This window comes from Aspergillus heteromorphus (assembly GCF_003184545.1).
Source record: "Aspergillus heteromorphus CBS 117.55 chromosome Unknown BO70scaffold_7, whole genome shotgun sequence".
In the NCBI taxonomy this organism is placed as follows: domain Eukaryota; kingdom Fungi; phylum Ascomycota; class Eurotiomycetes; order Eurotiales; family Aspergillaceae; genus Aspergillus; species Aspergillus heteromorphus.
This window is the reverse complement of record NW_020290412.1, coordinates 697815-719193: the sequence shown is the minus strand read 5'-3', so window position 1 is coordinate 719193 and position 21379 is coordinate 697815. Positions and strand designations below refer to the sequence as shown.

General features: G+C 53.2%; 8 protein-coding genes across 8 annotated transcripts; 4 read left to right on the top strand and 4 right to left on the bottom strand.

The window, feature by feature from the left end:
• Window positions 1-434: 434 nt before the first annotated feature.
• BO70DRAFT_360558 (uncharacterized protein) lies at window positions 435-1582 on the bottom strand. Its single transcript, XM_025542809.1, has one exon. It carries the CDS (start codon window positions 1328-1330, stop codon window positions 680-682), a length of 651 nt encoding a protein of 216 aa, XP_025401080.1. The 5' UTR covers window positions 1331-1582; the 3' UTR covers window positions 435-679.
• Window positions 1583-1821: 239 nt separating this feature from the next.
• Window positions 1822-2891, top strand: yth1 (cleavage polyadenylation factor RNA-binding subunit YTH1). The gene has a single exon (XM_025542808.1). It carries the CDS (start codon window positions 1928-1930, stop codon window positions 2690-2692), a length of 765 nt encoding a protein of 254 aa, XP_025401079.1. The 5' UTR covers window positions 1822-1927; the 3' UTR covers window positions 2693-2891.
• Window positions 2892-3568: 677 nt separating this feature from the next.
• pst2 (putative NADH-quinone oxidoreductase Pst2) lies at window positions 3569-4947 on the top strand. Its single transcript, XM_025540196.1, has 4 exons — window positions 3569-3741; window positions 3806-3891; window positions 3954-4350; window positions 4431-4947. Exons 1-4 carry the CDS (start codon window positions 3715-3717, stop codon window positions 4530-4532), a joined length of 612 nt encoding a protein of 203 aa, XP_025401078.1. The 5' UTR covers window positions 3569-3714; the 3' UTR covers window positions 4533-4947.
• A 119-nt stretch (window positions 4948-5066) lies between these two features.
• On the top strand, window positions 5067-7492 carry npl4 (nuclear protein localization protein 4). Its single transcript, XM_025540195.1, has 5 exons — window positions 5067-5300; window positions 5368-5498; window positions 5586-7059; window positions 7117-7228; window positions 7383-7492. The coding sequence occupies exons 1-5, from the start codon at window positions 5202-5204 to the stop codon at window positions 7385-7387; spliced, it is 1821 nt and encodes a 606-aa protein (XP_025401077.1). The 5' UTR covers window positions 5067-5201; the 3' UTR covers window positions 7388-7492.
• Window positions 7493-8028: 536 nt separating this feature from the next.
• Window positions 8029-10388, bottom strand: BO70DRAFT_311688 (uncharacterized protein). Its single transcript, XM_025540194.1, has 2 exons — window positions 9803-10388; window positions 8029-9739 (listed from the first exon to the last, which is right to left on the bottom strand). Exons 1-2 carry the CDS (start codon window positions 9953-9955, stop codon window positions 8312-8314), a joined length of 1581 nt encoding a protein of 526 aa, XP_025401076.1. The 5' UTR covers window positions 9956-10388; the 3' UTR covers window positions 8029-8311.
• Window positions 10389-10710: 322 nt separating this feature from the next.
• On the top strand, window positions 10711-12509 carry BO70DRAFT_311685 (protein-degrading AAA family ATPase MSP1; the record flags this gene model as incomplete). The annotated part of the gene is made up of 2 exons (XM_025540193.1): window positions 10711-10776; window positions 10847-12509. 2 exons carry the CDS (start codon window positions 10711-10713, stop codon window positions 12026-12028), a joined length of 1248 nt encoding a protein of 415 aa, XP_025401075.1. The 3' UTR covers window positions 12029-12509.
• A 190-nt stretch (window positions 12510-12699) lies between these two features.
• ireA (bifunctional endoribonuclease/protein kinase IRE1) lies at window positions 12700-16335 on the bottom strand (the record flags this gene model as incomplete). Its single annotated transcript, XM_025540974.1, has 2 exons — window positions 13202-16335; window positions 12700-13177 (listed from the first exon to the last, which is right to left on the bottom strand). The coding sequence occupies exons 1-2, from the start codon at window positions 16180-16182 to the stop codon at window positions 12700-12702; spliced, it is 3459 nt and encodes a 1152-aa protein (XP_025401074.1). The 5' UTR covers window positions 16183-16335.
• Window positions 16336-16935: 600 nt separating this feature from the next.
• On the bottom strand, window positions 16936-20618 carry cym1 (pitrilysin family metalloprotease cym1). The gene is made up of 2 exons (XM_025547913.1): window positions 20050-20618; window positions 16936-19976 (listed from the first exon to the last, which is right to left on the bottom strand). The coding sequence occupies exons 1-2, from the start codon at window positions 20421-20423 to the stop codon at window positions 17165-17167; spliced, it is 3186 nt and encodes a 1061-aa protein (XP_025401073.1). The 5' UTR covers window positions 20424-20618; the 3' UTR covers window positions 16936-17164.
• Window positions 20619-21379: the final 761 nt, after the last annotated feature.

Below are 21379 nucleotides of genomic sequence, written 5' to 3'. Positions count from 1 at the left end.
ACCGCAACCGCAACAACAACAACAGCAACAACAGCAGCATCATGTCCTGCCAGGCGATCGATGCACCATCGCCCAGCCTGCTGCTACCTCATTCTACTTTTCACGATCCAGGTACTTGGGCTTTCTACTTTCTACGGAGTGCATGGCGCCTTTCCCCGGACACTCTACTAGGGTTGCAATGCGGCCAGGTTGGGGGCAGCATTTAGTATCTCATGCAGCGCCGCCATGCAGGCAGCTAAGGTTGGGGCCCATTTCAGTCTACCCACTCCATCATCATCTTCCCATTACGATGATGATGATGATTACCACCCCAGACACGGTCCAACCCTCTTTTGCTGTCCTACTGTAGGTCGGGGGGACCAGATCCAGCCATCGTGCTGATCATTGGCCGCCTCAGAAGGTTCGTCCTCCTCATCTGGGATAAGCAGGTGGTGTGCGCGGCCTGCTAAGGGTTCTTTTTTTTTTAAAAAAAAAAATTAAGAGTTGTCCCTCCCCCCAAGATACTCTCCGTCCAGGCTCTGGGCCCGAGAGATCCTTCTCCCAATACCCCGAGCGGATCAGCGTGGGAATGTAGACCTGCACAACGCAGCGCGGAGGAGAATTGAGCGATCGACCGGTGATGCGAGTTCCTCTTCAGGCGTGTGGCAATTGGGCAACATGGGAAGACGCTCAGCAAGCCCTAGGGAGGAATCGGTCGGTTGTTCCGGATCAGACAGGGGATCGCCTGGGCTGGGGATATTAATGTGCTTTTTCCTTTCACGATTTCTCTTCCTTTCTGTTGAGTACAGAGCAGGGTAGTGTGCACTTGGGTAGAGTGCCCACCATCGTTGCTCTTTTTTTTCTTGCTTTTTCTTTCCAAACTTCTCGCACCCTGCCCGATGGGGGGGGGAATACGCAGCCGCAGACGACTAACGTGGAGGGCTAGCGAGTAGCGACGTCCATCCCCGCATGAGGACTGCGATGGTTCCCTGATCCTCAAAGCCATGCGTCCGACCCCCGAGCGAATAATGGGCCGTGAGGGGGAGGAAGGAGGGGCGAGACAGCCAGCGACCCTCGGTGTCTTACTGCCCAGGACGGTTTTGCTCCGGGCATCGTCACTTGCCCGAACTGCCAATGTTGGCCCGATGCTGCAGAGGGAATGAACTACGAGGAAGAGGAAGAATAGAGAAGGAGGGAGGGTGAGAGAGTCAGGGAGAGTCGTGTTGTCAGTTTCAGCCTTGTTTATCCCCCAACCCCCAAAAAGACTGCCAACTGCCAACTGTCCACTGCCACTGCCCAGTCCCCAGTTACTCCCCCACCGTACCACAAAGCAGTCGGGCGTCAGACCCATCAAACGTCAGACCAGACCATGTGATCCCGTAGACAGAAATGCTCGTATGCAGTCTCTGATGCAGGGGCAGCCAGACTCGCCTCCGCAAGGGAATCGTACCCATTGGCCTGCTGCAGCAAGTGAGCAAACGAGAAAAGACGGGGTAGGATGGCGGACTGTGCCCAAACAAGGGCGGGGGGTGGTCCTCCAGTTGACCTGACTGACTTGACGGTTCAACTGTTGAGACCATGTATGCTGTAGGCTGCAATTATTATCTACCAGCTACGGGGTACTCCGTACAGGGGGTATCTAGATACCCAGTAGAGGATGCTTGGATTGAATGGTTCATAACCACCCCCATTATTGTTGATGCCTGCCAAAAGTCCTTATTTGTTTGTTGTGTTTGTTTCCATGGGCTTCTTCGAACCCGCTGATTAATCGCCGAGCCCTTGCCACCGCCTTCCGGGTTGGATGTTACTGCCCGTCCAAGGCTCGGAGCTGCTCATCATTCTCCTGCCACTTCTCCCCCCTCTCCAGATACTAAACCTTGACACCCTGCCTTCGATATCACACGCGTCTACACAGTATCGTCTCCCGTTCCCCTCGAGGCCAACCACCATGGCGGCCGACGTCAGCTATACGGCGGCACGCATTCTATCCTCCGACAATGCTCGAGACCCTGGCTTCGATGACTTTTCGTTCATGCCCTTTATACGCAAGAGCTATGGCTTCGGACTTGCCAGTGATGTGCCGGTGTGCAAGGCCTACAGTGAAGGCCACTGTCCCCTGGGGCCCGCCTGCCCTGATCGACATCCCACCCCCTCGCGCGTCACCACGTCAACCACCACCGCCTCGGGCCTGGCCCCGTCGACCACCCACGGCTCGCTGGTCTGCAAACACTTTCTCAAGGGACTCTGCAAGAAGGGGGTGAAATGCGAGTACCTCCACGAATACAACCTGCGCCGCATGCCGGAGTGCCAGTCCTTTTCGCGATCCGGCTATTGCCCCAACGGGGACGATTGTCTGTACCAGCACGTGCGGGAGCAGGCCCGACTACCGCCCTGCGAACACTACGACCGGGGATTCTGCGCGCTGGGGTCCTTGTGCGCCAAACGTCATGTCCGCCGACGTCTATGCCAGTACTACCTGGCTGGGTTCTGCCCCGAAGGCAAAGCCTGCGCGGATGCTCACCCCCGGTGGTCGGAGAACCTGCCGCGGCCGCAGATCCGAGTCGAGAAGACGGAGGAGGAGCTGGAACATGAGCGCGCCTTGATCCGGGAGGAACAGGAGAAGGAGAAGGAGCGCGAGCGCGAGTGGAGGAGCGAACGGGGCCGTGGAGGAGGGTTCATGCGTGGCCGGTATCGCGGCCGTGGACGCGGGTAAATCCGCCGTTGACATGATTTGCATTGGGTGTTGTGGTGTGTTCGTTTTGGGATTTGAGCTTACAAAATCGTCGAGATACCCTGCTGAGGCATACTACTATGCTTGCTATGCTTGTTTACGAAACTAGACATATTATTGTTCCGTGTGATTGTGCCTCGTGTAAGAGAGTGAGCTACATTTTGTAGATAGGACAATGTGAATGGAATAAGAACGAGAATGAGAATTTTTGCCAGCTACTGCGATCCTTACATAGGACTAGGTCCAAAAAATGGCGCCCGAACCGGTTCGGTGGAGGTCTAGCCAAACGGACTGCGCGTCCATCCCGCTTCTTGCCTGAGGGCCAAGTACCACCGTAAATCCGTCAACACCGTTGAACCGTTGACGAGCTGATGAAGCTTACATGACATCATGACTGAATCCTTTGCTCTCGGAATAATTTTATGGCCGTAGATGGAGAATAGAAACTAGATACTATGAACCGGACATGCTGAGCGATCGTGTTGACAAATGCCATTGCCATTGCCATTGTCATTGCCATTTTGCCCAAGGCCTGAGGGGGCCGAAGGGGGCAGATCTCCGGGATTATTATGAGATCGTGAATAAGAGATCATTCAGCGTCGAGAACCGGCGGTTGTGTGGCCCACCCATTTGTCAATGCTCCGTAAGACTGCGCCCCCCCTGCTGATTGGCCGGCAGCTCGAGGCGGGGTCCGTGGGCCCCCACCTTAAGGCCCATCGCCCAATCAGCAACGGCAAGGCCCAGGGTCTGTAACTACTAATGGATTACGGATGCTTGCCAAATGCCAATGCTGCTGCTTACCCAGAGTAGAAAGTGGTGCACCAGCAGGAGGGGCTCCTCCCTTGTACCCCAGTCCCTCTCCCATCGAGGCTTTTGGAGTTCCGAGGATATAAAGGCCCGCTGTCGTGGCCTGGCCCAGCTTCTCTCTCTTCTCTATCACCATCCCCTCTACTTCAATCTCTTCCCCATACTCTGTTCCCCGTGAACTCACCTCCACCGTCACCATGGCTCCCAAGGTTGCGATTGTCTACGTAAGTCTACCTGTCTGGCGGTCGAAGACGTCTCGGTCTCATGACTAACGTCCGATGTTTCTAGTACTCCATGTACGGCCACATCCAGAAGCTGGCCGAGGCTGAGAAGAAGGGTGTTGAGGCTGCCGGCGGCAGTGCCGACATCTACCAGTAAGTCCCTGGACGCAGTAAGGGTTCGACTCGAACCGCAGTTGCTAAGACGCCGCCTTCAGGATCGCCGAGACCCTGTCCGAGGAGATTCTGGCCAAGATGCACGCTCCTCCCAAGTCCAGCTACCCCATCGCCGAGCCCAATACCCTCCTGGAGTACGACGCCGTCCTCTTCGGTATCCCTACTCGCTACGGTAACTTCCCCGCCCAGTGGAAGACCTTCTGGGACAAGACCGGCCAGATCTGGGCCAGCGGTGGTTACTGGGGCAAGTACGCCGGTCTGTTCGTCTCCACCGGTACCCAGGGTGGTGGCCAGGAGTCCACGGCTCTGGCTTCCATGAGCACCCTTGCCCACCACGGTTTCATCTACGTTCCCCTCGGCTACAAGACCGTCTTCGGCCAGCTCGCCAACCTCAACGAGGTCCACGGTGGCAGCGCCTGGGGTGCTGGTACCTTTGCTGTAAGTTTTCGGCTCGCTGTCCAGCGCTCAATCTTTATGTCCCTCTGGCCATCTGCTGATGTCTTGTTTGCGTGGTACAGGGTGCCGACGGATCCCGCCAGCCCACCGCTCTTGAGCTGGAGGTCGCCGAGGCCCAGGGCAAGGCGTTCTACGAGCACCTTGCCAAGGTCAACTTCGCTTGACTACATGGTAGCGGGCAAGCCGAGTCGGAATCGCAGCCAGCGGCGGCGGCTGCTGCTGCTGCTGCTGCGACACAGCAACAGAAAACCGAAACTCCGAGCCCCACGCCCGCGCCAGCACATGACGGACAGAGTGCGCAGAAGGCGGATGCTGCGAAGAAGAGCAACGAGGGACCGTGTGGCCTGCCTAAGAAGTGTGTCATTCAGTAACTGGAGTGCTCGAGATACCCCGCAGTGATTCGTTCTTTGTTTGCTTTGACCGATTGGGTTGCGATTGGCGTTTGTGTTCCGGAGGTTGATTTTCATGTTCAACGATACATATGGGAATGATATAATCATAGATGGATAGTGGATAGGATTAATGCTAGGCAGAATAACAAGAAGACTAGCTATTATAATGCAAATGATGTGCAGAAGGAAGCTTAAGTGTAATCGAAATACCAGCCGTACGTCATTTGTCAGCGGGCGGTCAGAGAGCGCCATGACGATAGAGCTCCGCTGCCTTCTTCTGCTCGCTTCCCCAGCTCTCTCTCCACCCCTCTCTCTCTCTCTCTCGCTGTCAGCTCTCCCCTCCTCCAACAGGCATGACCTTGTGAGTCTAATGACCTGGTGAAGGTAGTCAAATTTAGATTTGAGGCAGTTAGCAAGTCTCCTCAGGTGTCCCTCACCATCATGGCGTCCCGCCCGATCGTTCTGAGGTTCGAGAGCCGCAACGGCCAGTTCCGTTTGACGGTTAACCCTCAGGACCTATTTCCCACCCTGCATGAGAAGGTATCCTTCTATCCTGCTCAAGCCATTCGGTTGCATATATCAACTGAGTGCTAACGAGTTATTTCAGATCATAGAGCGCCTCCCTCCAGACGTCGATCCTTCGTCCATCAGCCTTTCCAACAAACCAATCGGCACCGGTGGTGAAGAGAGATTTCTGAAATCGCTAGATGGGGTGGCTATTGATAGGGTTGGCCTCAAGTGAGTCTGAACATTCTGCTCGATGGCTCTCAGGCTGCTCGTGGTCACCTGTGACAGCTACTAACACTGCCCGACTTGCTCGTGTAGGCACGGAGACAAGCTCTTCGTCGGATATAACGAAAAGCAAGGGCAACAGAATGGCTCCATCAACGGCCACATCAAGCCCTCAGCGGGAGAGTCTTCGCGACGTCTGAATGGAGCCCCCGTAGCTCCGGCCGAAACTGTCGCATTCCGACCCCCCCAACCGACATCACCTACTGCCACGATTAAGAATCCCTGGGACGTGGTACAACAGTCACCTCTGGATGACGCTTTGGACAAGAAGGATGGAAAGATTCAGCGGGGCCGGGACTCAAAATTCTGCCGCCACGGTCCGAAAGGCATGTGTGACTACTGCATGCCGCTCGAGCCATACGACCCCAAGTACCTGGCGGAGAAAAAGATAAAGCATCTTTCGTTCCATTCGTATCTGCGGAAAATCAATGCGTCGACCAACAAAGCAGAGCTCAAGAGCTCGTTTATGCCGCCGCTCAGTGAACCATACTACCGGGTAAAGCGGGACTGTCCCTCTGGGCATCCTTCGTGGCCGGAGGGTATTTGCACCAAGTGCCAGCCAAGCGCGATCAGTCTTCAGCCGCAGGAATTTCGGACGGTGGATCATGTGGAGTTTTCCTCGCCGGGTCTCATCAACTCGTTACTCGACTTTTGGCGGAAGTCGGGCGCCCAGAGATTAGGATTTCTGTACGGCACCTATGAAGAGTACAAGGAGGTTCCGCTCGGAGTTAAGGCGGTGGTTCAGGCCATCTATGAGCCGCCACAGGTGGATGAAGTGGATGGAGTGACGCTCCATGAGTGGCACAACGAGAAGGAAGTGGATGAAGTTGCACGGCTATGTGGGTTAGAGAAGGTCGGAGTGATCTTCACCGACTTGCTGGATGGAGGACGCGGCGATGGAAAGGTGATTTGCAAGCGGCACATTGACTCCTACTACCTCTCGTCTTTGGAGATCACATTCGCAGCGCGTCTGCAGGCGCAACAACCCAAGGCCACGAAATGGAGCCGCACGGGCCGTTTTGGCTCGAACTTCGTCACTTGCGTGTTAAGTGGCGACGAGGAGGGTTCCATCGCGGTCAGTGCCTATCAGGCGTCGGTGGCCGCCGTCGAGATGGTGAGGGCAGACATTGTCGAGCCGTCGGCAGAGCCTTCTGTAATGTTGGTGCAATCGGAAGACGATGACACTGACAACAAGTCGCGCTATATCCCCGAGGTTTTCTACCGCAAGATCAATGAGTACGGCATCAGCGCCCAAGAGAACGCCAAACCCAGCTTCCCCGTTGAGTACCTGCTGGTCACCCTGACGCACGGCTTCCCTACAGAGTCATCCCCGCTTTTCACTAACAGTGAGTTCCCCATCGAAAACCGCGAGGTCATCGGCGAGAGTCAGGAGCTTCGGCACGTTGCAAAGGCGCTGGTGTCCTCCGGCGACCCGGACAAGGCGATTCAAGCCGTCTCGGACTTCCATCTTCTTTGCTTCCTCCATTCACTCTCTACATTCAACAAGGTACGTTCCGATAAGTATAGGTCATTGAATTGTGCGGCAATCCTAATCTCCCCTCAGGACGAGGAAGCACTGCTCTGTCGCGTCGCGAAGACGCACAACCCGGCCGACGGAATACAGCTGATCAACACCCCCGGATGGGCCACCCTGGTTACCATTCTTCAGGAAAGTGGTGAGCGCCCCCCTAAGCGCCCCTGGCTGAGCACAGCCGAGCCTTACCTGCCACGCCCAGTGCCCAAACCCGGAAAACGTTCCCTCCCCTCCACCAGGCCTGAGTCTCCCAAATCTGAAAGTGAACGTCTTGCTAAGAGGTTTAAGGGAGCTAGTCTAGAATGACTGCTCGACGCCGAACCCTATCCGCCTAGTTCATTTCCGTCTTCTCATCCTTCACCCTCCTCCCCTTTCGGTACTCCTCCATTCCGTATATAAACGTGACCATCTTTGTCCGGGCTGCATGCGAGGGACTTGGGGCGATCATCTGTTACCGGAGTTGTCTCAAACGAGGTAGGGAGAGGAGAAATCGGTCTCTGCTTGCTTATGCATTCCCGTCACATCATCCATCCATTCATCCATCCATTCACCCACGATACCTCCTGCCATCCATCACCTCTTTTTTTTTAGGGAAGCCTGAACACATTGAGCCACAGGCGCTTATTCTACCTCTTCATCCATCATCTTCCTACCTACCTACCTACCTACCTACGAACCAGTCCAGCCAGTCCAGCCGGCCAGCCAGCCAGCCAGCATTCAATTCTTTACGGTCATTGGCTTTGTGATGCATCTTTTCTGTCGGGTAACTGGGTCGCGTGTTTCTTTCTTGCATTGAGGTGGGGTCTACTCTATGGTGCGTGCGTGCGGGTCGGTCGGATGATTTCACGATTATAAGCTAGAGAAAATGGATCAAACTAGGTAGTTCAGTTTCTGGTTATTTCATCAACCCACCAACTATACTAGTAACACTTCGTAGATGATATGGAATTTAGTCATGCATGTATGGGAGCTAAGATTACTTTCGAGATGAGTGCAGACAGTGAAGAAAGGAAGGTAGGTAGGTAGGTAGACGGAGAGAGATTATCATATAAATATAAGTAAATATCAAGTAGCGCGTATCGTGTCATGTCGGATCGTCAATTTCATGCAAGAGTCAAAATATAATGGCAAGAAAGATATCACGCATACCACGCAAACCACCAAGCATTAGAAAAAAAAATTAAAGAAAAAAAACACAAAAACCACCACCACCACTAATCACCACCTACTCACCCTCAACCAACTCCCTCAACCTCCTCTCAATAACCCTCCTCCCATCAGGCACATTCCACACCTCATGCGGGGCACCATCGACGACATCCCAATCCTTCAAATTCCTCGTAATGCGAGTCAAATCCTCTTGGGCGTTCGCCCAGCGCTTACTCCTCCTGACCTCGACGCCGGAGCTGACAACCACAAGCGGCGTCTCGGCCATCTGCACATGTCTCGCGGTTTGCACCTCAGAGGCAGTCATCGACGAAGCGACCAGGTTCTCCTGCAACAGGGCCTTAATGACTCTGCCCGTCTGGAAGACACTGCGGCCGTGGACGCGGTCCTCGCGCGTACGGCCCTTAAATATCGCGCCCGCGAGTCGGTCGAGGCCCAGCGGGGAGAATACGCCGCGCAGCCAGAGGAAAAAGCCCCGGCCCGGGGAGCCTACGTTGCTGAGGTAGTCTTCGTGCGTGGGGTCGATGAGGAGGATCCCAGAGACTTCGAGGAGGTGTCGGCTGGCGAAGATGCGGCTGTAGATGTCGCCGATGCCGGCGGAGACGAGGATCCATGGCCCTTGTTCGCCGGCTAGCGCGAGGGCTTCGGAGAGGGCGTCTGCGGCCATTCCGGCGGAGTAGGGCGATGGGGCGTTGTCGGACCAGCCGAAGCCCGGCCGGTCCCAGTAGCAGTATCGGTCGATGAGGCCGGATTGGTAGGCGGAGTCGAGGAAGGGTTGGAAGGTGTGTTCGACGGGTCCTTCGCCGGCTTCGAGGAGAATGGTGGGGGAGTTATTCTTCTGGCTGCTGTGATGGGTGGTGGAGTTGCCGACGCAGGCGAGATGCACCTGGTAGTTGTTGCCAGTGACGTAGTATTTATTTCCCGGGGCAGGGAGGGAGGCGTCGCGGGCGCGGATGATCAGGGTAGCGGTGAAGAGGATGGAGATGATAGCGAAGATGACCAGGAAGACGGTTTGCAGGAGGACGGCAATCCATTCGCGAAGCGGACGACGGGTTTCGGGTCGGCCGGTCAGACGTTCCTCTTCCTCTCGTTTGCCCCATGCGACGGAGTGGTTCTGGATGATAGTGTAGAGGGCGATGAAGGTGGTCCAGACGACGGAGGCGATTCCGACCCAGCCCTCTTCGACGCGGATGTGGGGCACGGATACGGTGATGATCATGTCGACGCAGAGGAAGACGGCGATGATGATGCCGGATACGGTCATGGGCTTGGAGGGCACGGCGAAGAAGAGCAGACCCAGGAGGAGGTATCCAACGGTGAGGGTCGTGTAGGCGAAGCTGAAGAAGCCGGATCCGCGCGAGTGCATCATCGGCGGGCTGACGAAGAGAGAGACCAGTATGAAGACCCACCAGATGAAGCTGAGGGCGAGGAAGAGCGAGGAGAGTCCGCGGAGGGCGCGAATGCTCCAGAGGTTGTAGGGGGAGACCTGGGGAGGGCGGGGGCGTTAGTTGAGCGTAGATGTGAGGCATTGGGTGTAGTGTATACTCACAGCGGGATCGTCTGGACTGAGATAGGCCGGGGGGTCGCGAGGGAGGAGCCGTGTTCGCTCATCGGCTTCTTGCTGGGGGTGTTCCTCCTCATGATCTCTTGGACCGCCCTCCCGGTTGGGCTCGGTGTTTCGTCCGAACTTGAAAGATACCATCGTGCTGCTGAAATTGAGGATCCTCGGGGAGAACCAGGCTAGGGTGCTGTGGAAGACGGCTGGGGAAAGATGGGTTGAGGGAAGACGAGAGCGGTCGGGATGCCGATGGATAGGATAGGGGTCGTGTTTGTGAAGGCTGACGTCACGGCATGGCAATTCCTGGGGTTGAAGCAAGGGATCTGGAGGCTGGAGCTCAGCTCTGCTGGCTGGGTGGAATGTGGCACCTGTTTCCAGCGAGCATCGTGTGCGATGGGTGACGTCATGGCTGGCTCACGTCTGTCGTCATGGCCCAATGGGGGACGATCTGGAGGGAGAATCAACATAGCTGTGATTGATTAGGCGGTTAATGATGGTGAATGGGGGGTTGAAATGATGGGAGGTAAGTCATGGAGTCGCTCCCAGTCTATCGGAATGAGGGAGCAACAAGCGGGTGTTTGGTGTTTGTCGCGAGAGTGAGAGAGAGAGATTACTCCGTAGATCGATCGTCGATCCCCCTCACGGTCAGGTGACTCCGCACAAGTGTACTGTGCCTTGTATCTTAGTCATTATATGACTAATCAAGATTGCTGCGGCGCAGGGGCATGTGACATTCCGGTGCGCCACATCTCCGACCGGCCCGCGCCACATCCTCTCTCCGGACCACCGCGCCGAATGACCGTCACATCCATTGATACAGTGCCGCTGCTGGACTCGGAACACTTCATTTGCCTGGGCTCGGAGGTTTCATACTCGACTACATCCTCTGTTTGGTCATCATGGCTTCAGCTCGCGGTCCTCGATGGCAGCAGTTCTTGCAGGAGTTGGTGATGGTTGCGGGCACCGTGAGTTCCAAAAACGCCGCGAGACACGACTCGCAACTACCCTCACTAATACTCCTACTACTATTACTAGTCAGCGTCTGCGTACTTCCTTATTCGATACCTGCTCTCCCGCCTTGAGTTCGACCCGGAAAGTCAGAAGAAAGAAGAACAGCGGCGCAAGTCGGCCGCTATCCTACGGAAACTCGACGGAGGCGAAGAGTCCGACGAGGACTCGCCGCGTCGCGGAGGGAAAGGAGGATCCCGACAAAAGAAAGGCGACTTGGTCCTAAACCAATATGAACAGGCTATCGCGATGGATGTTGTGGCTCCAGATGACATTCCGGTGTCGTTTGAAGACATTGGAGGGCTGGACGACATCATCGAAGAGTTGAAAGAGGCTGTTATCTATCCGCTTACAATGCCCCATCTCTACACCTCCACATCTTCTCTTCTGACCGCGCCATCTGGAGTTCTCCTGTACGGACCGCCTGGATGCGGAAAGACCATGCTTGCAAAAGCCCTGGCGCATGAGAGCGGGGCGTGCTTTATCAACTTGCATATATCTACCCTCACTGAGAAATGGTATGGTGACTCGAATAAATTGGTTAATGCGGTCTTCTCGCTGGCTCGGAAGTTGCAACCCTCGATTGTTTTCATCGACGAAATAGATGCTGTTCTCGGCACAAGAAGAAGCGGGGAGCACGAAGCTAGTGGTATGGTGAAGGCGGAGTTCATGACACACTGGGATGGACTCACTTCCGCGAACTCTAGGGGTGAGCCCCAGCAAGTGGTTGTGCTAGGGGCCACCAACCGTATGCAAGATATCGATGACGCCATCCTCAGACGGATGCCCAAGAAGTTCCCTGTCTCTCTACCCCCTGCAGCCCAACGGCTACGGATCCTCAGCCTGATTCTCAAAGATACCAAAGTCGACCGGGAGGACTTTGATCTTCATTATCTGGTCAAGACCATGGCGGGTATGTCAGGCAGCGATATCAAAGAAGCCTGCCGTGATGCCGCCATGGTACCCGTGCGGGAGCTGATCCGACAGAAAAAGGCCGATGGACTTCAGATGACAGCGGTTGACCCCAAGGAGGTCCGTGGTCTTCGCACAGGAGACTTCTTCTCGCGCGCTGGAGGTGTTCGGGTTATATCGCCCCTCACGCAGGTACAGGGCAAAGCCAGCTCAGAGAAAGAATGGAGTACAGAGTCCGAGGCCGCATCCGATGCTGATGCACAACCGTCTGCCGAAATGGCGGAACCGCCCGAGTAACTTGTTTTAATTCTCTTTTTTTATTCCCCTCGAATGCTATCTGACTGGTCATCTCATGTCCATAATAGCTCCATACTATGGGAAGGGCTCAGCGTTGTCGATGTTGTTTGTTGACTTTTTCTCTTCTTTTCATTGTGAATATACCATCAGATATAATGGCTATGATTTGTATGTGACAGATGCCTCCAACTGGGCTCAATATTTATTTACACTTGTACCTAGATCACTTGAACCTCCAGGCATGGTCATGGAAAGTAAAAATTGAGCGGAAGCGGAGTCTGGAAATCCACCGAAATAGTTCATTCATTTCTAATGATTTTCACGCCTAAAAACCTTTCTACAAGCTCAGAGTCTGTATACACGACAGGCTCCACGGTACATATAAATACACCATCTCCGAATTATTTCAGTTGGAGTTTGATTGCCATGGAATACTGCAGTCACCCAAAATCTCTAGCTGCTTTTCATCTACGAGTTTAGCCCGATCAGGACCTCTCAACGAAAAAGAACAGCGGGCTAAAGGGCTACTGAAATGATTGCAATTAGATATCGAACTTATCCATTCGCTACTACGACATTTAGTCACATGTTAGAATTGGATGTACTGACATATCTACCTCTAGCGCTATACATATGTACTATATTGCATTTATGTAAACGCACCAAAACATCTAGTCAACCGCGGTGAAGTATCTCTTGAACCGATCAGTCCGCGTCAAGCGCAACTCCACAATGACCCAGTGGCAGCTCATGAGAAGGCTGGGAAACCGTATTGTCCAGAAATTAAGATACCCTTCAGGCAAGCCGCCGATATGCGCTTTGAGGTGCTCCGGCATATCATTGTAATGATTGCGCTTGTTCCGGAGAGCTCGCAACAAGTCTAGCATCTTCGACCCAGTGTACTTGCGCTGCTTGCCTAAACTGTCCTTGAACTCCCGAGGCAAAAGTCGCAGAAAGTCCATGTCTGGGCCCATCACGCGGGGGGACACCGACTCGAGACATAAGAGGTTATCTGAGGGAGGGTCTCGCGGCTCAAATTCGAAGTGGTCTGAGACATCACACAAAAAGCTGAGACGGTCGGATGGAGGCCAGAAGAACGGATGCGTCAAGACAGTACTAGCGTCCGGACTGGGAAAGTTAGTATCAAGTCTAGATAGTTGCGAATCAACTTACCGTTTTCGAGGGTCCAGCGACAGCATCGACTGAATAAGATCTTCAGCCTCAAAGGCATAGTCACCCAGGCGCTGGAGCTCATCGAGATTGTAGTTGCCCTTCACGATGTTGGCCTCGCGCATGAACTTCCCATTCTTGTCGAACGGATGGCAGCCCCGCGTGAGAACGTAGTAGAAGACGCAGCCCAAAGAGAATATATCAATCGCCCGAGTGGCCCGCCGATTCGTTTGGGGGTCCACGACGGCAGGTTCAGATGATTCAGTATGTTGAGACTCGGTGCTCTGCATAGATGGGGTCATATCATCGTCCACCAAGAGTTCGGGAGCCCGCCAACCGGAAGTACCTGCGGCATGCGCCGTAGTTGCGCGGAATGAGCTTTGATTATCCTCAAGTTTCTTGCACAGACCGAAATCCGAGATAAGCAGCCGCAATGAGCTCGAGCCGGTGCGTCCCCGGGGCATTGCAACGAGAATGTTTTGTGGTTTTAGATCTCGATGGACAATCTTCAAAGAATGAAGATACCGAACACCTGCGGTGATTTGACGTAAGACATCGGGCAAATCTAAGCCGCTCTGAACCAACTGTGGATAGCCGGATGGGCGTTCAACAACATCTTGTAAGGAGGCCGGACACAACTCCAGGGCAATGTAGAGGAACCCGGCCGCTTGCTCTCGACAATAATACCGGATGACATTGCCGTGGTCATCACTCTCTTGTAGTAGGCCCACTTCGTGAGACGCGATATCATAGAACTCCACCAACATGCGCTTGACAGCTACGTCTCGTCCATCGAACGATCCTTGATAAACCACGGTTCCATGACTTCCATGTCCTAGTACAACATCAGTCGATACTCTCAATCGTCCTATTTGGAGCACGCCGTCCATCTCCATGACATCATGAGACGCTGTCCGAGTCAACTGTACGTCAGGTTCCAAGCGAGACTGAGAAAGGTCGTTCGCTTCATCGGCAATGCCATCGGCGGAGTCACCATCCGCATTGGGCTTTTTGCCTCGGCGATGAGCTTTTCCACCACGGCGGCCTCGGCGAGCTTTCTTCTTGGGCTTCTCGGAATCCTGTAGGCTTAGGTCTTCCACATCGTCATCGGCCTCCGGACCCCGCGAAGGTTCCCGAATACGGACGCGTGGAGTCGTGTCGGGAGCAGGAGCGTTCTGAAATTTTGCAGGCTTCGGTGTGGCATCACCACCCGCTTGCTGCTCTTCAGGGACGTTGACGTCGATGGTCACATTTGTCATGGACCGGTTGGGACTGGCCTCGTGTTTCAGGTGAGGAGCGTCCACAATCGGGGTCGACGGGGTGGACAAAGGGGGTTGTCCATAGGATGCCATGATGTTTTTAAGATCGAGCTTCTGCTTAGCAAGCTCCTGGATGTGATGGGAGTTGAACCAGATGAATGTGCCGAAGAACAAGAGCAAAAGTGTCACGAAGATGTCGACTGCATTATCCCATCCCTTGCGAATAATGGCGCTGTGTCGGAGGCCGGGCGGAAGCGCCAAATCAGACGAGCTGTATATCAAGTCTCGGGGTGTGTCGTTGGATAACTCGGCCGAAGAAGGCGCGGAGATGCTAGGGATCTGACGACGGATAATTCGGGGACCATTGAGAGAATGAACTCCCGCTAACGCGTCTTGCTGCAGCGGCAAGTTCAAGCTCGTTAATGGCTGTCCATGGCGGAGATAGTCCTTTTCGTAGCATTGTGCCATCTTCGCCCTGCCAGTAACAAGTGGGTATGTTTCCTCCGACATGGCATACCAACCGCCAACTTCGGTGGTGTTGATGAAAACTCGAGTGTCACGATCATCAATCGAGACATGTTCCGGATTAGGAGGCTGCAAAGGCTGCGAAAGCAGAACAAGAGGGGTAGGCTCATTGGGCGAATCAACATCGGCTGGGCGAGCAACGTCGAAGACCCGCACCACCGGATTCGAGAATCGCTGGGTGTACCGAGGACGGTCCATTCGAGAATGGTCGAAGCCCAAGACCACGCCATCGTGCATGCTGTAAATGTGACTCTGATCCATTGTATGGAGGTACTGACTCTGAAGATCTATATCCCGATTATTGGCCGACCACTCCGAGTATTTTAACGTGCATATCGGATCTCCTGTTTCAGTATTCTGGATGGCAACTGTATATTCGATGCGGCCAAGTACCAGAGTGCCGGATGGAGACTCGCACTCGTCCATGTCTTCACCAAGGCCGTCGACCTTTCGGCACTCCTGGCCTGACAAGATGGGGCCCCTAGAGCTGAACACCCGCAAGATGCTTCCCATCCGTGCATCGACGGTATAGAGGGTTGTCTCTTTTCGAGCTGTATAGGTAACGGCAGGGTCGGTTCCCGAGTACGGAGTCTCGTCTACCAACTCCTTCACAGTCAGCCCCAATTTCTGCAGCCCAGCATCTGGACCCGAGCTGTAAATATAAAGACTGCCGCCCTGGCTCGGCTCCACGATCCATATGAAATCATCCTCGGGTTGCGTGCGGTCAAAGCTTGATCGATTGGCCCGATGGTAGATGCTTTCGACCATGGGACTACTTGGGACCTCGAGGGCCCAACGGACAGTGCCGGTCTTGCGGTCGCATGCGTGAATAGAGCCGTCAACGGTCGCCAGCAAAACAAAATCCTCAACCTCCCAATCCTGCAAGGACCGCGCGTGAAGCTGCGGGGCCAGGCCAGCCGAAGGGCTGCTCGCCTGGGTAGGAGGGGCTCGAACGGCGCGGCCAGAGCCCGCCAGAGCCAAGGTTGCTAGGGCGCTCGCATCGTTGGATTTCACATCATCGAATGAAGGCGAAGAGTCAACTCCCGCGGTGAATCCGGTTGGTCGAAGCGGAACAGAAACGGTGGAAGGAAGGTCATGGTACTGTTCATGCCACTGCTGCGGAGCAACAAGAACAGGGAGTAGAAGAAGTGCGACACTGGCAGGGAGGGTCGACCGGGCGCCAGGCAGCCGCCACCGCATGCTGAGGGACTCCAATACAATGGGCCGGACCGGGAGGAATAAAACTAAGACGAGATGGAAGACAATCCGGTAGCACCGTACGGATCATCAGTCGAGCGGTCTCCTCGTGGGAAGGGACTAGATGGGATGGGGTAGGAAGACGAAGAATTGGATGGAAGCATTTGCTGATGGGATGAAATGGGAATGGAATGGAATGGGATGATCGAGGGGAGGCCTGATGTGCGCACGTGACCGGGCTGCTGACATGTTTGCACATTTGCATCCCGCTCGGCCAGAATCGCCCGAGACAGTCTAGGCCAGAACGGAGTCGACAAGCCGCTATGGAGTAGAACTTTTCCTATATTTGGGAACACCTTTCAGTGTGAACTAGTCACGAGTATAGTAACTACTCGTTCTTGTACTGTAGCAACTTCCCAGTACATAATTCAATCCTAGACGTCTTCCATATATGTAACCCCGTACGGACTGGACGGTACTACACAGCATCAGGTAGATACCTACTACTAGAGTAGTAGTACTACTACACCGTGACTACGTACATACATACAGTCCGTATCGTGATTCCGCTTTCTTTCTCCACGGGCCGGGGTTGACAACAAACTTTGACTCCGTACGGAGTACCAGTGGTACCAGTAGTACCTGATACAGTGTAATACCGGCTCTCACAAAGTTACCTGTACCACCTGGCCGTCGGACCGACTTCCTTCCGCCACTCGGCCGTATGGTGACACAAGCGTGTATGAATCGATCAATCAATCAATCAATCACTCAATCAATCAAGCAGACATTCTAACTATAGAACACACAGTTATGATACACGTGCCTCTATGAGAGATCCAACAAAATCAACAAACCGGCCTTGCAGCTGCAGGCCCTGAAGCAGTCAAAAGATACGATCGGTCAAGCCAGAAGGCCAAAGGATAGGGGAGAGGGATATGATGGAAGTGCAGTTGCACTTCTCAATGGAAATAGCTGCTCGGGTCTAGGCAGATGAGGTTGCATCCTCGGCGCCCGCGGTAGCTTGTTCAGCTTGGCTAGGGATATCCATGGAAAGCTTTTTCACCTCCCAGTCGTTGGGTTCAACCCAATCCTTCATCTCACCGAGCAGGCAGGTGGACCGCTGTGAACCTTGGACTAAGAAAGACTCTGCTGCCTCATTGACATCCTTTGCGGTTACGTCAAGGACCTGTTCTCTCCAGCGCTGATCCATCTCATGAGTCACACCGCTCATAAAGTATCTCGCGCCCTCCTCATCAACGCTCATTGGAGCATCGAGGCCCTGGAAGATGCCCAGTTTCGCTTCGTTGAGCTCCCGGTCCGACCAAGCTCGATCCCTGGCAATTATCCCACTGTTCTGGAAAACCTTCAGGGTATTGATGGGGTTGGGGTCCCGGTAGCTGGTAAAGGCAAACATTCCTTTAACAGGTCCATTACTAGCACTAGCGCCATACGCACCCCCTTTCTCACGGATTTCGGGGTGGAGATAGTTGTGCGTAAGAAGTTGAGAGAGGACACTAAGCGCTGCACTGGAGGCATGGATGAAAGGAACTGTTTGCATAGCCATTCCTGAATAGTATACCTTATAAGGCATTTGATAGAATGACTTGTAAGAGCCCAAGCCCAGAACAGAACTGCTAGGTGCAGACGTTGGCGGGCGGAATTGTGGCAGGCCCCCGAGCCACTTTGATAGTGCGGACTCATTCTGGCCTGCGCTGCCTGGCTCGCACACTATACGAACACGGAGACCAGAAGATTTCGAAATAGCAAAGGACTGGATTTGAGAGAGCTTCTGGATTAGTTCTGCGAGGCGCTGAGGCGAAGTTTCTGCATCGCGCAAGAGATTGGCTGTAGCTTGTAGCTGTGCCAGGCCAGTCTGCTGCTCTTGAACCCAAAAGCTCCGTGAGAGGCTTGCCGCTGCCGCATTGAGGGCGAAACGGTGACCTGATCCGGCCACTGCATCTAATGCACCGTTTGTTGTCAGTCGCAAGAGCTCTTGAATCATTGCTGGTGCAGTAGGACTATTAAACTCGGTTTCGGTGATGAGGGTAGTCAGAATTTCCAGCATCTCTGGGATATTATTGTCCAAGGCCGAGCCGGAGAAATGAAGGCCCTCCGCAAAAGTTCCGAGTTCTGTTGGAGACGGGGTGTAGAAAGAAGACGTGGAAATGCCACCTGTCTTCAGTTTGATGAGATCTTCCCACTGTTCCATTGACTTATTAGCGGTGCCTAGGCGCATTATACAGTCGTTGAATAGTGGCATTAACAATCGAAGGTCGTCGGGAAGTCCTTCAAAGGCATTCAATGCCTGGAAGTAGGTCAAACCGTTGGTAGGAGCTTCACGCCAGATAACATCCATGCCGTCGATTTTGCTCTCCCGGACCGGCTTGCGCTCTTTCTCGCGAGAGATATCAGAAACACGAAGAGAAGGCAAGCAACTGAGGTCACTATTCTGGGCATCCTCTTGAGTTTTGAGTAATTGCAGTTCTTCTTCCGCTAGTTTGGTAATTGCTTTCTTTAGAGAACCATGCTGCTCAACGAGCTGATTAAGCTTCTTCTCCTTCCGCACCATCTCCTGTTCGTCCAGCTCTTTATTGAAGGTAGGAGTGCCAACCATCGTGAAAGTTATATAGTTATCATTCATAAGATACTTCTGCATGAGAGACTCGAGATAGCCGCCCTTTGCATACCTTGTTTGAAACTCGTTGATCACTTCATTCCAAGCAAGCTCCTTCATAGGATCTGAACCGTTGAACCAAGAAGAAATGGTCTTCTCCATAACACCAATGCCAAAGTTGGCTGTCTTGTGCCTCAGCGCGAGTTCTAGCTGGTGGAGAAATCCTTGCACTTTTTCATCATTGAATCCACTTGAAAGACTGTCTCTGAAAACTTTCTGAGCAGCTTCTCTGACTTTCGGTACTTCCTCTTCGCCCACACCATTGACGCCAACAGAGAATATAGGGACACGACCGGATGTGTCAAGGCCAGTATTGGGGGTGAATGAAGAGCCCAGGCCACTTTCAATCAGCGCGCGATACAAGGGTGACCCATAACCGTCCAGAAGCAGTGAAGAGAGAATTCCCGCTGAAAATGTTTCAACAACATCAGCGCTGTCTCCCATGTACCAGGATGTCGAGGTTTTGTGTTGCTTGTCTTCACTGGAGAATGTGTCAATCGGGCCCGAAACAGTCACGCTTCGAGGACCTTGACTGAGATCAACAGGTAGCTTGACAGCCGTGTCAGCCACGCCCTTTTGAAACCCGTCCAACACGCTACCGATTTGTTGGAGATGACCGCTCAACGGCATATCACCATAAGTAAAAATTTTGGTGTTACTAGGGTGGTAGTTGCGCTTGGAAAATTCAACCAATTGGTTGTGAGTTAAGTCAGTGATGTACTGAGGATCTCCCCCAGAGTTGTTAAGCGCCGGGATAATGCTCTCCTTATACTTGATATAATAAAGATAGTTCGCATCTGAGATCTGTCCCTTCATCTCATTATATACGACACCTTTGAAAAGAATATCGTCGGGCTTCTGGTCTGCTTGCGATTGAGCTTCCTGGGTTAGAATAGCGCGGGGATCCTCCGGTCCCAACCGCCATCCCTCCTGTCTGAAATCCTCCTCTTTGAGCAACGGGTGAAAAGAAGCGTCTAGGTAGACCGAAAGGAGGTTCTGGAAGTCTTGTTGGTTCGTCGTGGCAAAGGGGTAGGTGGTGTGGTCAGCGGAAGTAAAAGCATTCATGAAATTTGAGAGGGACCGAGGGAGCATTTTGAAGAAAGGATCGCGAATCGGATACCTATACAGAAATATAATAGTTAGTGTTCTGATTTATAATAACTAAGAAAATGATACCCAGAGGGTTTTCTGACTTTTTACTTCCGCAAAGTGTTGTATGCTCCAAGATATGGGGGACACCAGTGGCATCCGGAGGATTTGTCTTGAAGCCGATACCAAACACATTGTTCTTGTCTTCTCTAGCCACATGGATATAGTCTGCATCGGTCTTGTCATGCGTCAACCGGACCGCCGTGAGGTGCAACTCCGGAACATGCTTCTTTTCTCGAACGGTGAACCCATGGATGCCCTCACCAATTTCCGGGAAGTTATCGAGGCTTGTGACAGTTGAAGCGGTTCTCCTTGTCTGGTTCCAGCGGAGAAGAGCGCTTTCTGATTTTAGGAAACGTCCAGGCTGCTGCAAAGCCGGGACACGGCCCCGGCCCATTCTTATTGACGAGCGGAGCATGGCGGAGTTTTGGACAGGAGCTCAAAGTAAGTTGAGACAGAGAGATGGACGACTCCCAGCGTATCCGAGGCGCCGTACGAAACTCAGACAAGGTCGATGGAGCCAGTTGTTGGATTTTAATGGCCCGAATGGACCAGGATCAAGAGATGCGCAATAATCCGTCGTAAGTTGCGTCGACGAGACTGATAGAGCGCATGAAGGATAGCGAGAGCATCTGTTAATGGCAGAAAGAAGATCACTCAGAAGGCGGAGAGCCGGCTGGTATTAGTAATCATTGAGGCCCAGGGAAATTACCAAAGGAGGCTAGTGCGGTCCAGTGTTAGACTTGCCTGGACCGTAATAGAACTTCAGTTCCAGCATGATAAGAAAGAACTAGAAAGTGAAAAGAATCTACCCGCCATTCTTATTTCTTGTTCCGCTTGAAGGACGAAACCCCACCAAATTTACTAAAACCAAGGGCGTGTAAAGCCATATCGCTATCAAACCACCCCCTGATATTCGACAGGCGATCAACCATGCTGCACCTTGGAAGGCCCCCGGGCCTGAGTATTATATAATATTCATGAGCTTACCCTGCAGCGTATGCTGTCTTAAATTAATACTGCGCGTCTCTAAAGCATGCGTTAATCTTAAGTAGTTATTGCCCGGACCAGCTGCCAGTCGACCATGATTATCCTGCGAAAGCCTGGCAAAGGCGACTACTAATTAATCGCTAAGAAATACTCTGCAATAACCTTGCTAAATACTGTTGGCAAGACACCAGAGACCATTATCGCGGCTTGTATTAGCTATTTAGTTGTAGTATAGATTACTGTCAAACCCAGTATCATTCAGTATCACGCCTACTTAGGTGTCTGGACACCTTTTATTGAGGAATAAGGGGTTGGCATGATGACTTTCCCCCTTTGGATCATCCCTGTATGACATCATATTGAATGTATGCCTTATTTCTGCCT